This window comes from Cebidichthys violaceus, unplaced genomic scaffold (assembly GCF_023349555.1).
Source record: "Cebidichthys violaceus isolate CVI_PGR_0920_01 unplaced genomic scaffold, fCebVio1.0.p SCAF_1, whole genome shotgun sequence".
Classification (NCBI taxonomy): Eukaryota; Metazoa; Chordata; class Actinopteri; order Perciformes; family Stichaeidae; genus Cebidichthys; species Cebidichthys violaceus.
The window spans coordinates 13,435,695-13,451,038 of record NW_027176262.1 but is presented as its reverse complement, the minus strand read 5'-3'; the positions used below and the strand labels follow the sequence as shown (position 1 = coordinate 13,451,038).

Genomic DNA, 15,344 nt, shown 5'->3' with positions numbered 1-15,344 from the left:
ATTATTGTCACTGAACCTAATGCAAATTTATAGGGTCAAAATATTTATTCAAACGGCAAAGCCCAGAAATCAGTACATGATTTGCAAAAACTGCTTGTCATTATAAATAATTAGTTTTAGAAGTCAGATTATTACCTGCTGGTGTTCATATGGCTGCAGATATAAAATGTGCCTTTGACTTGAACTTGTGTGTATTGATATTGATATAATGAGGCCTACAGTGCAGACGGACACAAAAAGTGGCAAACTGCAGTCTACAGTCCATCACAAACGTTAGCCTTAATCTCTAGCCTGCTCACTGAGAGAAATAACAATGGTTTGACCTCCTCTCAAACTGGCCTTATACTTCTCCCTATTCCTGCCTTCATTTCTCCCTCCCCCCATCCATCTCTCTATTCCCTTTCCCAACCAAGCCTCCAGGCATTTCTCCACAGCCACTGCATTCTTCTACCCATCCTGCCTTGCTTCCATCCATCTCTCCGCTCTGTCATTCATGGCCTACAGTCGCCCCTCGCTGCCTCGATCTCCCATCCTTCGCCCCCCCTCCATCCCCTCTGCAGTGACTCCTGTCATTGTGAGTCCTGTTCTCTCGTTGTGTCTTGGGCTGCTGTGTGAGAATGGGGTCATTGTTGGCCTGTTCCAGCGTGTACATGAGTGTATGTGTAGGCGTACATGCGTGTGGTAGTAGTAGTGTGAGTTCTCTGCCCTAGCGCTAGCATCTCCTGCTGTCCGACCTCCACATGTACTCTACTGCACACGCACCAAGCTTGCAGACATTCCCACAGAAATTCAAACGCAGCCTGCTGTGTTATCATTCTGTCCAAGAGCCTAATTTCCACCAGTGAGCATGTTGCCCTCACATTTCAAAACCCTTTAAATGTGGTGCATTTTATCAAACTTGTTTGGCTTCATGTTCTACTGAGCTACTTTTCCAAGAATGTCCTGCCTCCAACGTTGTTATCCAGCATTTAAACAGCATTTTTTCAAGTGTCAGGTCAGATGTGTTGGCCATATCACGAAAGGGGTCATCTTAGCAAGCTAATGTTTGGTTTGTTAGTTTGTTCAATTAGCTACAGAACAAGCTGGCAGTTTGTTGATGGTTATGAATATTTAGTGAAGCATCATCTCTACATTAGAGCTTGTGTTGTGTGACCCATGATCTCTTGATGCTCAAAATAGCTCTAGGTTGCTATCACTGAAACTGATTTTACTGAAAAGGGATTTTAAGTAGGGTTAGTGCAGTATAATGTAGCAATTTCCCCCAACCACCATATCTGAAACTAACCTACACCCTTAATCACTAGGAGCCATATCCATATACATGCACATCTTTCCTCAAATAAAACGCCCATTAAATACTTCCAGGCTAGAAGATACCAGCTTCTTCCTCTCTATTTTGTCGCGTTACTAGCTCACACTCTGGTTAGTCACAGTCTCGGCCTCCACCGCTCTGTCTCTCTGAGGGATTATCAGCCGGCACTGGCCTCCACTCTAATCCTTTCCTCAACAGACTCACTCTGATATTCTCACACACACACACACACACACACACACACACACACACACACACACACACACACACACACACACACACACACACACACACACAGCCAGATGCAGGCTTTTCTATGACAGCAAGTATTTGCCATATCTCGCCTCGCTAATCTGTTAACTAGCTATTACAGTGTGTGCTGTTGTTCATGTCATGGTAGCTAGTTTAACACCAAAATTAAAAAAAAATTAAAAAAAGCTCTATTAAATTAATTTGTCTTTTCTTGCTTTGTAATAGCCAACTCAATGAGCAAACAGCATAGGCGCCTACTTGACAAGCCTGCTTCGAGACACGGGTTTCCCATTATTCAGATGATTGTTGACTGTGTAAACATGGCGTCCATTTGAAGCTACAGTGGTCAAAACAGCAGCTGATGTCAACCGCGCTGGGTCTTTATTGAGTGTGTCTCCTAGCCTCTGCATTCACAGTAAAACATCACAGAAGCTTCATCTGGGACCATAACATTACAATTAATATTCACATTTGTTTTAATAAGAGTTGGATTAAGAGACATCTTATCTAACAGGAGTTCAAAGGGAAAGACAAATATTAGCTGTATGTGTCCATAGTGAGACATGTTCAAACTATATTAAATTTTCTGTATGTAAGAGCAGCCTGCAGGGACAGATATGACCTGGCCTGTGTCTTACTGCGATAGGTGATCAGCTCACCTGTATTGTCTTACCTGCAGCTGACTCAAAGCCTCCAGAGAGCTCTATATAAAGTGTCAGTAACGTACACAAAGGCCCGAATGTAAAAAGGAACCGTGACTCAGTCTCATATCCTGGCAATGGTAAAGAAGCAGATCAACTCAAGGTCCTCTTACTCACTTGTTCTGGAGCTTTTGACTGTATCACACAGTATTCATCAGATTAAGTTTGTTTAGTTGACATGGAAGTGTAGATGTTTCTGATCATCTCTACAACTTCTCATCCACATTGCATTAAATGTAAATTCAAAGGTGGTCTCTGGTAATATCTGTTTGATTTTGTGGTCACTATACCACTTTATTAATATAAAATAGTTAGATCTTTTCAACTGTGGCCTAAAGTCTTCTATAAAAAGTATCTAAATCCAAACACATACAGTTGCAATATATTTGACCAAATACAATACTAGTTATAATACCGATTACAGTCGGCGCTTTTGGAATATATATATATATATATATATATATATATATATATATATATATATATACACACACCACTGCCACGATATGAGATATATAATTATATATATACTGTATAATTATTGCATATAAGGTGGTGGCATTCATTTACCTCAACTACAAACTTACTTTTGGTTATTATCTTAATTAATTATTATAATTATTATGTAGCCTTGCAATTATGAAAAAAAAATGTTATATTAAGATATGATTGACAAAATCAATATCTAGTCTCATGGTTCTGAATTGATTAGTTGAATTGATTATCGACTAACTTAATCTTAAACTTTTCTCATTTTATAAGCAAAAATTCCAAAAATGCACTGGTTCCAGATGCTCAAATGTGATTAGTTACTCTTTCTCTTACTGCGATATTAAACTGAATATATTTTGGTTTTGAACAGTTGGTCAGACAACAAAATGACATTTGATTGTGTCGAATTGGGGTTTTTTTCAGCATTTTAAAGACCATACAATTAATTGATTTATTAAGAAAACAAACAACAGATTAATCGTTGATGAAAGTTGCAGCATTGTCTCACACTATAATGTCTATATTGATCAAGAGCACTCTGGATCTTTCCATTGTTTCTACTTTAATCCCACGTGTCAGTCGAGCCAGTCAAAGAGGACTGGTGCCCTATGCTTTGAGAGACTAGAGGCTGATCCAGGATGAGAGTGACAGGTAAGGCGTGACCATGGGGGCCATGACCTGCCAACCCACAAACATGCTGTGACATCTCTCTAAGGAGGTCACGGTAATCAGATTATCCCCGTCACACAGACTCACTCACCACTGTGGGCCTGACTAACAACACAACAATTAACTCTCACACGTGCATGAGGACATGCCTTAAAAAAATAGTTAACTTGGCTGTGATAAAATTAGATGAAAGCATGTGAGTGAGCCAAAAATACAAAACAAATCCCTGTGTTGTAAAATGCTAGCAAAGCTTCAAACACACAGAGTCTATGAGCAGTGTCACGTTTTGCTTTGATGAATTCTTCTGAGGAAGAATGAAGATTGAGTCGTTATCTTACTGTAAGATTGTGTTTTTACTGAGCGCAGAAGCCGGCTGATGGAAGGCAGAGGAGAAGCTCGGGGGCCTAAGCTGCTCTGTAACCGCAGTGATGCCAAGTGGTCGGCGGCTTGAAGAGGACACCTGAGACCAGCGCACCTGGACAATGAGCTGAGGTGTAACCCAAAACTGAGATGAACCGCTGTTTATCCCCCGCGCTCTCCTTCTCTTGTTCTTTCCCATTAGTCGCCTCTCTCCCAACATACATCTCCGTTCTCTCTGGTCCTCAAGCTTATTTCCCCTCCACAACCTGATCTATTCCACCCTGTTATTCTCTCAATCTTTTCACTCTCTAACTCTGTCTCTCTCTCACTCTCACTTTCTTTCCATGGTTCACCCTTCTGGGCATCGGCAAGCTAATGCAACCATCCCTCAGTACATGGGTGTGAGTCACAGTCTAATCACATACTTAACGATTAGCACCCACACATTTTCAGTGGAAAACAGCTTCCGAGCCCTTCGTGAGACATTCCTGCACTTGTTCAGTTGCTATTTTCACACAGACAATACTCTAAATTGGGGGACTGACATTTTGTGCAGCAGCTGACAGCGGCTAGCAGCTTTATGACTCAGTGGCACAGAAGCAGTGCCCATGTCACCATGGAAAGGCAGCGCTATGGCGTTGTTGCCAAGGCTTTTCTGTCCAATACGCATCTGATCCCCCCATCATGTTACTGTTACTGAGCCACACAGGGAGGAGGGAGACATGGAAGCAGGGTATGCATGTTTAAGAGTGAGACTCAAGAAGGCCGAGTGAAGGATTGAAGATTAGGAAGCATTTGGGAAGATGAAGCACTGAGTGTGTTCAAGCTTCACTTACTTTCTGCATGTCTCCCTCTTTAAAAGGCCTTTAGTCAGCATCCCGCACACTCCACCCATATTTGTACACTCCCTCCCCAATCACTCATGTCACTTGGGATAAACACATGCAGTCTGACCTCCACGTATACGTATACACACACACACACACACACACACACACACACACACACACACACACACACACACACACACACACACACACACACACACACACATAAAATGCACTTAGATGCTCGCTGTGTGTTATGTCTTTGATGCACCAACAACTGCAACTGCGTCTTTAAACAGCAAGTAGCACAAAGGACCAAAAATAGCCCAGTGAGTTGCAGAGCAGAACTGCTCTCCTTGAGGAGGGGAGGAGAGAGGAGGAGGATGAGGAGCAGGAGGAGGTGCAGAGAGAGATGACAGGGAAAAGATGGCAGAAGGAGACCAGCTCTCCAGGACTTAGGCCTTCCTGCTGGGTTCAATTTAACTTTCTCATCCAGCATTGACTCCCAGAAAAAATCATCTGTATGTTAATATTCAATGACAACACTTGATAATCACGTTTCTGTAAAGTCATGAAATGATTACGAGAAGGCGGAATGACTGTTTGCACATTTGTATATTTCCACTTATTTGTCCTGGTGGATTTAATAAAGGCCAGTCAAATATTACACGTCAATGTAAATTTTAGATTAGTTAGTTAATACAACAACATATCACCTTATCCTCTTTCTCAGTGGCTACTTTGTTACTTGTATAAGTATTTCTCTTATTTCATATTTGTGTCCTGTTTTTAAGTACTGTAAAATAATTGATCTCGGCTGAAGGTGATGATAATGAGAAATGAGAAGATCAATACTGTTTAAGTCAGGAGAATATACTGTAGGAGTTAGCTTAGCTTAGCACAAAGACTGGACACAGGAGGAAACAGCTAGTCTGACTCTGTCCAAACAAAATCTTCTACCAGCATCTCTGAAGCAGACTCAAAGCACCCGGACAAGAAATAGTCCGGTTTATATCTGTCTGTAAAACATGAATTTTGATTTCACACTAACTTCAGTTTTTGTACGGACTAAACAAACAAGTTGAAACGTGTTGATTAGTGAGTTTTAGAGGTGCAGGTAATTTGAGTACCTTTGGACAGAGCCACGCTAGCTGTTTCCCTCCGTTTCTGTTGTCCTTGTGCTAAGCTAAGCCAAGCTAACTGCCTCCTGGCTATAGCTTCATATTTACCATATAGACATGGACGTGGTATCGATCTTCATATGTAGCCAAGCTGGTCTCCCAACAGATGCATTGCTACTATGGGCAACATGTTGTGATGACATTAGCCTAAAATTCCCTCCTGTCAATATCACTCTCAAAGCAACAAAATAGTGTTGTTCATCTCATGTGTTAAGAACACATGGACAGGGGAAAATACACTGTAATATAGATATATCCTTCCTTCCATGTTCAGTTTTTTAAGAAAAATACTTTTTTCTGGAGCTTTCCATAATATAATTGAAGATAGACCATATATTAAACACAGCTTTAGTTTGTTTCAGAATGTAGTTTGAGCTGCTGAATTATAATGTTGAACACATTATAATTCAGCAGCTCAAACATTCTTCAATATGACCTTAAAGTTGAATCAACACCTCTTTAAACCTGTTTCAACAAAAACTGAACATTATAACCTTAATGAAAATATAATATATTACAGGACTGTTGCATTAGACTGCAATATTTTTTAGCTAGGTGCGTTCACAGGGGAGCTGTGTTTTGTGTATTTGTTGTGCTGCTACTTTAGATATGTGCTGCCTCACATATGCACCTGGTGTTGAGCCTCTCAGCTGTGAGTTAGATGATACATACAGCAGATGAGCTTTAGGTTCATTATGGACACTGGAAATTATACAGTGACAAAGAATATCTTAGTCTACTTAGTGTAAATATTATAGCGCCTTTGGCCACATTTTGGTCATATGATAGTAGGGTTATGCTCTTCAACCTGTAAATAACACCTGTTATAACATTTTAGGTCCCACGATAATGGCTGAAACATCTCCATTAAAACCGAGCAAACTCCATCCACTGATGAAGAGTCTCTCTGATGATAAGCCTCACTTGTTTTGCAGTACTTACTATTGCTGGACTTTAGGTCTCTGTGGATGATAGATACGAATGCCTGGTTGTGCAGGTAGTCCATCCCTGTGGCAACCTGGACCGCCCAGTTCACTAGAACCCTCGGGGGAACCTTCTTTCCAGCGAGCGCTCGGTTCAGAGCCCCCCCTCTGGCGTACTCCATCACCAAGCACAGGTTGGGCTCCCGCAGGCAGACGCCACGCAGAGATATTATGTTGGGGTGCCGGAGCATCCAGAACAGCCTGGCCTCCTGCCGCACACTCTCTGCTGTGGCACTAATATCCTCATCGGGGTCTTGCCTGGCGGCCTTTACTGCTACTTCCTCTCTCCGCCATACTCCTTTGTACACCTTCCCAAACCCACCGGCTCCAATCACCTCATCCAGGTGCAGTTCTGTGAAGTCTATTTCCAAGGGGCACTCACCCACCCCGCCTGCCACCAGCCCTCCTGCGGTCAGCTGCTGGTAGTTGGCGGCGTCCCCCCTTGTGACGTAGTTACATGGAAAGATACCCACCTTGTCCTGGATCTTGCCTGTCCACCAACCCTCATCCCCAGACACTTTGGAGTCTTTGGAGAGAACCTCAAGGAGATCCCCACGCCGCAGGGTTAACTCCTCATCTGCTGTGGCCTCATAGTCGAACACTGCTGTCCAGAAGGGATTGGGGTTGTTGGCGCCACAGCGGTGACCAGGGTGGGAGTCTGGGGAGCCAGAGGAGGAGATGGTGGAGGAGTTCCAGCTGCTGCCATTCTCCACCTGCACTACCGGGGCAGGGCACATCGGCGGAGGCGGGGTCATATTCGGGGGCATGGAGGAGGAAGAGGTAGTAGATGAGGGGGGCCCAGGCGGGATTAGGCAAGGGGGAGGCGGTGTGCAGCAGCCCCCACAGCTGGTGCAAGACAGGGGGGCTGCTGTGCCGCTCGCTCTGCCGTATGGGTTCATGGTAGCCTGACTGCTGTTTGACGCTGTAGGCCTGCCCTCGGTCAACTCAAGCACAAAATCCATACATGGCCCATTGACAGAGACGAGACGTCCTCCACCAGCAGTGGGGGGGTGAGGGGATCAGAGGATCAGAGAGCTGCAACTGCTCTCCCCCATCACCACATCTCGCTGTTGAAACTGTGCCAAATCCTGTCACCGGTTGCTGCTGTGCTGTTGCTAGGCAGTGTGTAAGTAACATGTATTCCCAAAGGCAAGTTCACTCAGGGACAATGTACATCAGGTCAAACAATGACACTCCATGAGTTTAACCCCCGCCCATAACATAATTGATTGTTTCCAATATTGTTTCTTTTGGAAAGCTGCCACAGGCTCACACAGGAGATGTGAGTATTTGTTTATCTAAGAAACAGCAGTTTCTGATGAAATCCTTCAGGCAGATGCCATCAGTCTGATTCCTGATCAGTGGGTGGATTCTGGTCTCTCAATTGCTGCCTTTATTAATTAATAAAACAGTTACATACTTATTATAAGTGTCCTACAATTGCTGTTACAATTAAGCAGAGTTCATCCAAACTAAACCAAAACCGAATCTGGGTTCATGATTTATACTTTTAAATAATTTGCCCTGATAAACACATAACCTCTTCTGAAGTTAATATCAGCCCATTGAGGACTGGTGTCTTGACTCTGAGGGTCTTAGTATGGAATATGGACTATTTAGGCTGCCAATAAAGACATCAGTCTGTGTTTGAGCTGAGAGAAATCCTCTGAGCAAGCGTCCTCGATATTCCTCATGTAGCCCGGTGTAGATGCACCTCCCCCGCCAGCCATCTCCATGAACACGGGCTGTTTTCTCTTCCACACTGCGTTTTGAAATATCCGCGGTCCAGGCTGAATCCTACATGCATGAGCCGGTTCAACGTCCATGAATAGCCTTTATAAAAAAGAGCCCGTCCATTTTAAGACAGCTGGGGGAATTACAGAAACAAGCCGGCGGCATTTATTCAATACAAGAGCTGTAAAGTGGCACCGTGTTCAGCATCCGGCCAAGTGTGAGCACAACAAACCGGCCTCCGTCTCTGTGCAGCGGCCTGGTTCAGTCGCCTCTGCCGGGCTACATTTGAGATGGTGACGAGTCCTCAGTGAGAAAAGAAACTCTTCTTCGCTGGAGACAGTAAACGGATGCCAGCGATTATGTCCTGTTGCCCAAAGAGCACGCATGGCAGTTTCGGATCGTCAATCGATAGTCTCGTAGCGAAGGTTTTAAATGTCCTCGACTTCTTTAGGAATGACAGAAACCATCACACAGCGGCAGCAAAGTGGAGAATAATGTCAACGATGGTTTGCATGGTGGCATTGCAGCATTAGCCTACAATAGGCTCCATGATTCCCTTATAAATATACCGATCCTCCATCTTAATAATAATAATATAGCATAATAATATCGACAATAATAAAAGTAATTATATTAATAGAAACGGTTATTTGTTATTATGTTTTATCCAGCCCCAGTTGACATATTTCGCCCCAAACAGCCCTACTTTAATACGTAAACAATTAGCGTTTACTGTAACCTAACCTGGACACTGGCTGCAAGATCCACCGATATCGTCGCATGGGCGTGTGGTTACATCCGAGTAAAGAGGGACCGTACAGGTCACTAACCCAATTTGGCGAGAAACTAAAAAACGCCCCCGGGACTCCGTGTTGGTGCTGCTCATCCGGCTGTCCGGAGGTCCGTCGTGTTCAAACAGACTGTTCCTCCAAAGAGACGTGACATCTCGAGCACCGAGCTGTCAGTCTGTGGGCTAACTTTGCATCCGAATACACCGGGGCGCCGTCCACATATACGTGAGAACAAGCGCTCCCTCTGTCACCGATCTACAAAACATAGCGATGGTGGAGGCGCGTAGGTTGTGTGCGTATATACTCCCATCACGTGTGCGCAGATCAGGGTGCAGCTCGGCGTGCAGGGCGGAGAAGAGGACGGTCTGATGGTTGGAGCGAGACTAGACTGTGCTGGTGGTTAGCGAGTGCTGTTGCACTGTGGGTAATGTAGTACCTGAGGGATCTCCTGCTGACCTACATCTTTCTTGCCGCGCATTTGGCTAAATAATTAGCGATGTTGCAATCATAAGGGAAAGACTTGTCGTCAAAGTACATAATATTAATAAATATAGTTGGTTTTATTCTACACTACAGTGCATTGCCCTATGAGCAATACATACAATTGATAGTGATAATGTAATACAATGATAGAGTGATTCATTCTCACTGGAAAATGTACGTGGTCGAAGGTCAGCTAAAGAGCAACAGCCCCAGCTTGCAGGGATTTCAGTATGTTGCTCAAGGACACTTTGACAGTTTGAGGCAAATAACGGAAGAACAGTGGATCTAAGATTCTATACGCTGGAGCTTCACATGCACCTTTACTGCAATTATGCTCCCTCAGGGTTTTTACTTTATGCAAGGAGCGGATACATATAATGTCATAAATTGTACTGATATGCATAGGATTGTGTGTTCCTCGGAAAAATACAAATTACAATTGTAGAAGTAGTATTCCCACCCACAATAATTTAAGCTACACTGACCCCTGGTGCCTAATGATGAAACACAAAGCATTTAGTGGAGGTTCAGTGTCTTTTGCGTTTTCAGTATCATTTGAGTCAAACTTAGTTCTCTAGTTCTCTTCATCCAAGCAGTAAATAAGGTTTCAACAATGTTTTGCCATTGTTCCACCTTTTGTTATTTTTAATTTGGAGAAATCACTATAATTACTGCTATCACATTATTAACAGGTGTAGAGACAGCTGCCGGAGCTGCAGACATCAGGATAGGTAGGTTGTAGGCTTTGGTCTGGTGTTACAGCTGATCAGACTGACTGCATTGTTGCCTATAAGACCACAGATCAGATACAGTTTACTCCTCCAAAAAAGGCTGACTGTCTCTGTAAGCTAAACTACCATTTATAAAACGTTAGTTAGACATAAAATGTATAGTTTGACTCATCAAGACATCGTATGTTGTCTGTCATTGTATCTTCATATGTATGCTATATATCTTAATTTGTATATATATATATATATATATATATATATATATATATATATATATATATATATATATATATATATATATATATATATATATATATATATATATATATATATATGTATGTAATGTTTATGTTTACCTGACTATGTCTATTTCTGTGTAAGTACATGAGAGCAACGGATAACCGAAGTCACATTCCGTGTGTGTGTACTCGAACATGGCTAATAAAGTTGATTCTGATATCAGAGGACTGATTTTGTTAAGCAACCACAAGGTTGTGCTGTTGACTAATTTGTGTGCGATGCATAATCAAACTGCGACCATGCAGCATGCTACATCTACAGAACGCTTCTCTAGTATTATTTCCATGTATTTACGCTCAGATGTAGTTTCTAATATTCACAGTTAATTGCTCATATTTTCATGACACAGCCACATGTTCTTATGTACAGTCTATCTATGGTGTCCACACACATGTTCCAATGTATGTACAGTCTATCTATGGTGTCCACACACATGTTCCTATGTACAGTCTATGGTGTCCACACACATGTTCTTATGTACAGTCTATCTATAGTGTCCACACACATGTTCCAATGTATGTACAGTCTATCTATGGTGTCCAAACACATGTTCCTATGTACAGTCTATGGTGTCCACACACATGTTCTTATGTACAGTCTATGGTGTCCACACACATGTTCCTATGTACAGTCTGTGGTGTCCAGAGGTCCACAGAGTGGTAGTAACGTGCTGCCCCCTGTGTGTTACTATCAGTAGGTTGCGCACAACCGGAGCTGCGCATGCGCAGTGAGTGTGCGGGTGGTTTCGGTTGAGCATTCTTGGCAACCGTCTCGCTGGGTGAACAGCCAGTCGACCGTCGGCCGCAACGAGTGTTTCCACAATGCCTGGAGATTTATTTTAAAACGGAATAAGGAGCCGAGCCGAAACGCCGGAACAGCGTACGGTAAGGTGTGTACTCTTTTTTTGGTTTTCTCAGAACAGTTTGAGCTGAAACAGGGCGACACATTCAAAGCGCTGGAAAAGTGAGCAGAGCAAACACCGAGAGGCTGCCGAGCAGACCAACTTCAGTGAATGCAGAGGACGAGCTCGTTACTACGTTAGTCTTTACTACCGGTAGTCCGAGCACCACCGGAAACCGTCCACACCGGCTCAACACTTCACTCCGACCTCCGGGCCATTCAACAGAGTGGGTCTTTAGCCTCAAACACACCGCTACCCGAAACAATTCATTAACTACGAAATATTCTACAACCTTCCTGCTCATTAAGGTCCCAGTGCGCATGCCCACAGCACCGTACAGACTTTGGATTTGTAGTTTTTCTGTACCTGAGTTAATCACAGTTGTGAGGGCCAAGAGAAAACGTTAAGACTACAAGTTCCAGACAATGGGAGCTTTGTTTGGGAGCAACAGAGCTAGCCAGCTAGTTAGTCTGGACGAGCTCTGAATCTCGAGTAGTTGTGCTGCAATCGGAAGTTGTTGTTGGCTGGAGATTTGTTTCAAAATGAGCTGCGAGGGATATAGTTGGCTGTACGGTTACACCTTCTATACAGTCCACGGGTTACACTTGCAATTTTATTTTTGTAGGAGTGTTGAAGTAGTTATAAATGCCACTGGTTTAATGTTTTAAATGTGGTCATAAAGGAGAACTGATCGTGGTTGAACATGCAGACTTTGTTCAGATGTCAAAAGACAGTGAGTTTGCACTGTGTGCGTGTGTGTGTGTGTGTGTCAGAGTCAGAGAGAGAGAGAGAGAGAGAGAGAGAGAGAGAGAGAGAGAGAGAGAGAGAGAGAGAGAGTGAGTGTGTGGTGGTGGTGGTGTGTGTGTGCGTGCAGTCGAGCGTGTACGCAGAATGGAGAGGTGATGATGCCTCCCTCTCATAGAGATCCCCCCTTGTTGCTGCTGTATTTCCCAGCCCTCAGGAAACGACACGTCGAGTATCAGCATGATGGATCTGTCGTGGACGAGCAGCAGAGCATGGCAGCACTGCACATATTCCGGCCAACATTTACTCTGGTTGCCTCCCTTCTGGAACTAATGGAATAATTATTACCGGGAAAAATGTGAGAATGATGCCCTAATGCCTTACCCTGGTTATCCTATTGCTGAGCCTCCCATAACAGCAGCTGAGCTGTCAGCACAATGGGGGAAGTCCTGCATGTCATTTTCCTTAGAGAAAATCAGATTCAGAAATATATATTTCTGAACTGTGTCGTTAATGTTGAATAGTAATGGCACGATTCTCCTTATGATAAATCCTAATTTCCTTGATCAAAGGCAATGCACCAGACTGCAGAAGTCTTTTAAATGCTCTCTGTTTATAGTTTACAGGAAGACATTTCCATGATTGTAATGGTTGCTTGAAAATGTTCCATATCAAAGGCACAACTGAGCAGACTCACTTGCTTTCACGGCCTGGGAACTTATCAGTTTGTGCAACTCCAGTGTTGTGTGATTTTAGCGGAAAATTCAAAGAATGTCAGTAATGACACTTGGATCAAATGCACTGCTCTTGTGAGACCGTAGAGTTTTAAACATTCTACATCCACGAGGCTGCCTTACTGCTCAGAACCATTACTTTATTTGCTCCTTCATTCTTGTCTTCTTTCGTAACCTTCTACCTGTCTGACAAAGTGAACAATTCCATAAATTGATAGTTGAAGAAGAAGCTGCAGCACTCATGTAATTCAGTATGATTTATTACGTCAGCATGTCCCTGCAAGCATTTTTTTGATGGATGTATAGAATACATGTGACTTCCAAGAGATAAAGCAAACCTGCAGATCAGATCAGGAAGTTCAGACTGTGGTGGAGATTCATCGGAGTTAGAATCTTTACAAGCAATAACTATCTAAGTTTTATAGTTAAACTCCTTAAATCCACTTAATACAGTTGGATGTGATGCTGCTATAGTTACTTAGTAATAGGGCTTTTTTACACGTCATAGTTAAGGCAAGGGGCCAACAATAACGAAGCCCTTGAAATGACAACGTAAAAATTAATTGTCATTAAAGGAGCTGTATTTAACCATCTGTACATTAGTATAGCAACAAACTACTGTGTGCTGTCCAAAGATATAGTGAAGTAATGTCTACCTGAGCAGAGCATGAAGTCACTCTTCCACTCTGTGTTGTTACTTAGCTGGGTTGGCTGTGCATGCTGTTAGTGCATGATTTTAGTGCATGTTAGTGCATGTGAGCTTCCCCTACTGGTTGGCGGTTTGATCCCCATCTCCTCCAGTCCATGGCGATGTGTCCTTGGGCAAGACACTTAAACCCAAATTGCTACCGGATGCTTAGTTAGTCGTGATGGATTGTGGCACCTTGCATGGTAGCCTGCCATCAGTGTGTGAACGGGTGAATGACATGTAGTGTTAAAGCGCTTTGAGTGGTCGGAAGGCTAAATGACAAAATCTAAGGTATTTACAATACATAATGTTTTAGTTTTGGTTGGGAAACTGTGTAATTCTGAAACTTAGACAATCAAGTTAAACTTCCCCTTTCTAATCATGCCTTAGATTTTCTCCAGAGTATGTTTCACTTCCAATACTACACAGTTTTGGAAACTTCTGTCCAGAATATCTGTATTTTTTGTTTTGGTATTTACGATATCACATTATCCATGCTAATCTACGCTCACTTCATAACGTTGGTCCCACGTCACATAGTTGTAAAGCACCTCCGGCGGTCGGCTTGTAGTCAGCTCCGTTGGGTACCAGATAACAAGTCTGTGATCTTGAGGAGCATCTCATATTTTGTGCTACTTATTTCAGCGTTTCATTGCAAACAGCTGCGGGAACAAAGGATCCCGTCTTCAAACAGAGCTGAACGTGGGCCACCTGAGTTATTTCGCCTGTAAACATGAAGTTGAATCACCGTATCTTGGTAGTGGTGACTCATCAGTTGTTGGTTTTTCCCTCTTCTTTTATTCTTGACAAGGGTTTTAAAGAACTCACACACATGTCTTCTGTTGGACGAACAATAAAAAAAATGTTCTGTGATGTTTTTAAGGCAGCAAAAAGATTTTGTTTTGGCACCAGCTCTGGTTAAAAGTTCTCCTTTCTTAACCGCGACACATTGGCAGCCCTCCTGCTGTTTGTCATTTTGAAACGAAAAGCCTCTTGCCAGGTTTCTATTTAATCCTCAGGGGCATCTTAGTTAAATAAGGGTTAAAAGAAATGAACAACTGTGTGTTTTCACGGTATGCAGAAGAACACACACACACACATGCACACACTCACTCAAACAGCATCCATCACTATCATGGGGTGTATCCTGATAGGTCAAAGAGGGTGGACGATACCTAAATATCCCATCTGGTCGGTTTCAGGGTGCACAGTGATGGCTGCATGTGTGTGTGTGCATAAGTGTGTGTTTTCACACTTATAGATTATAGCTGATAGATTTTAGCTATTGAAGTATACCTCAAACTGCTCTCCCTTTCTAATGTTTGTTTTTTTTAAACCAACAATGTGATGCATTTGTAGTTCAACTCATGTCAGTGGTTAATCTGAGTGGCTCAGCAGCACGTGTCATCACACCTGCATCACAGCCTCTTCACTGTTCTTGTTCTTGTGGTGAACAGGTGT

General features: G+C 43.0%; 2 protein-coding genes across 5 annotated transcripts in view; one reads left to right on the top strand and one right to left on the bottom strand.

The window, feature by feature from the left end:
* map3k10 (mitogen-activated protein kinase kinase kinase 10) overlaps positions 1–9,587 on the bottom strand; it is a 29,916-nt gene extending 20,329 nt beyond the window's left edge. The window contains exon 1 of the mRNA XM_068711522.1: positions 6,737–9,587. Coding sequence (XP_068567623.1) covers positions 6,737–7,739 — 1,003 coding nt within the window. The 5' untranslated portion in view covers positions 7,740–9,587. The remainder of the gene's footprint in view (positions 1–6,736) is intronic.
* A 2,002-nt stretch (positions 9,588–11,589) lies between these two features.
* Positions 11,590–15,344, top strand: part of sipa1l3 (signal-induced proliferation-associated 1 like 3) — a 63,726-nt gene continuing 59,971 nt past the window's right edge. For 3 of the 4 annotated variants that reach the window (XM_068711520.1, XM_068711521.1, XM_068711517.1), the window contains exon 1: positions 11,590–11,705. The gene's annotated coding sequence lies outside the window, so the exon portion shown is untranslated. The remainder of the gene's footprint in view (positions 11,706–15,344) is intronic. The other variant, XM_068711519.1, reaches the window with a different exon arrangement.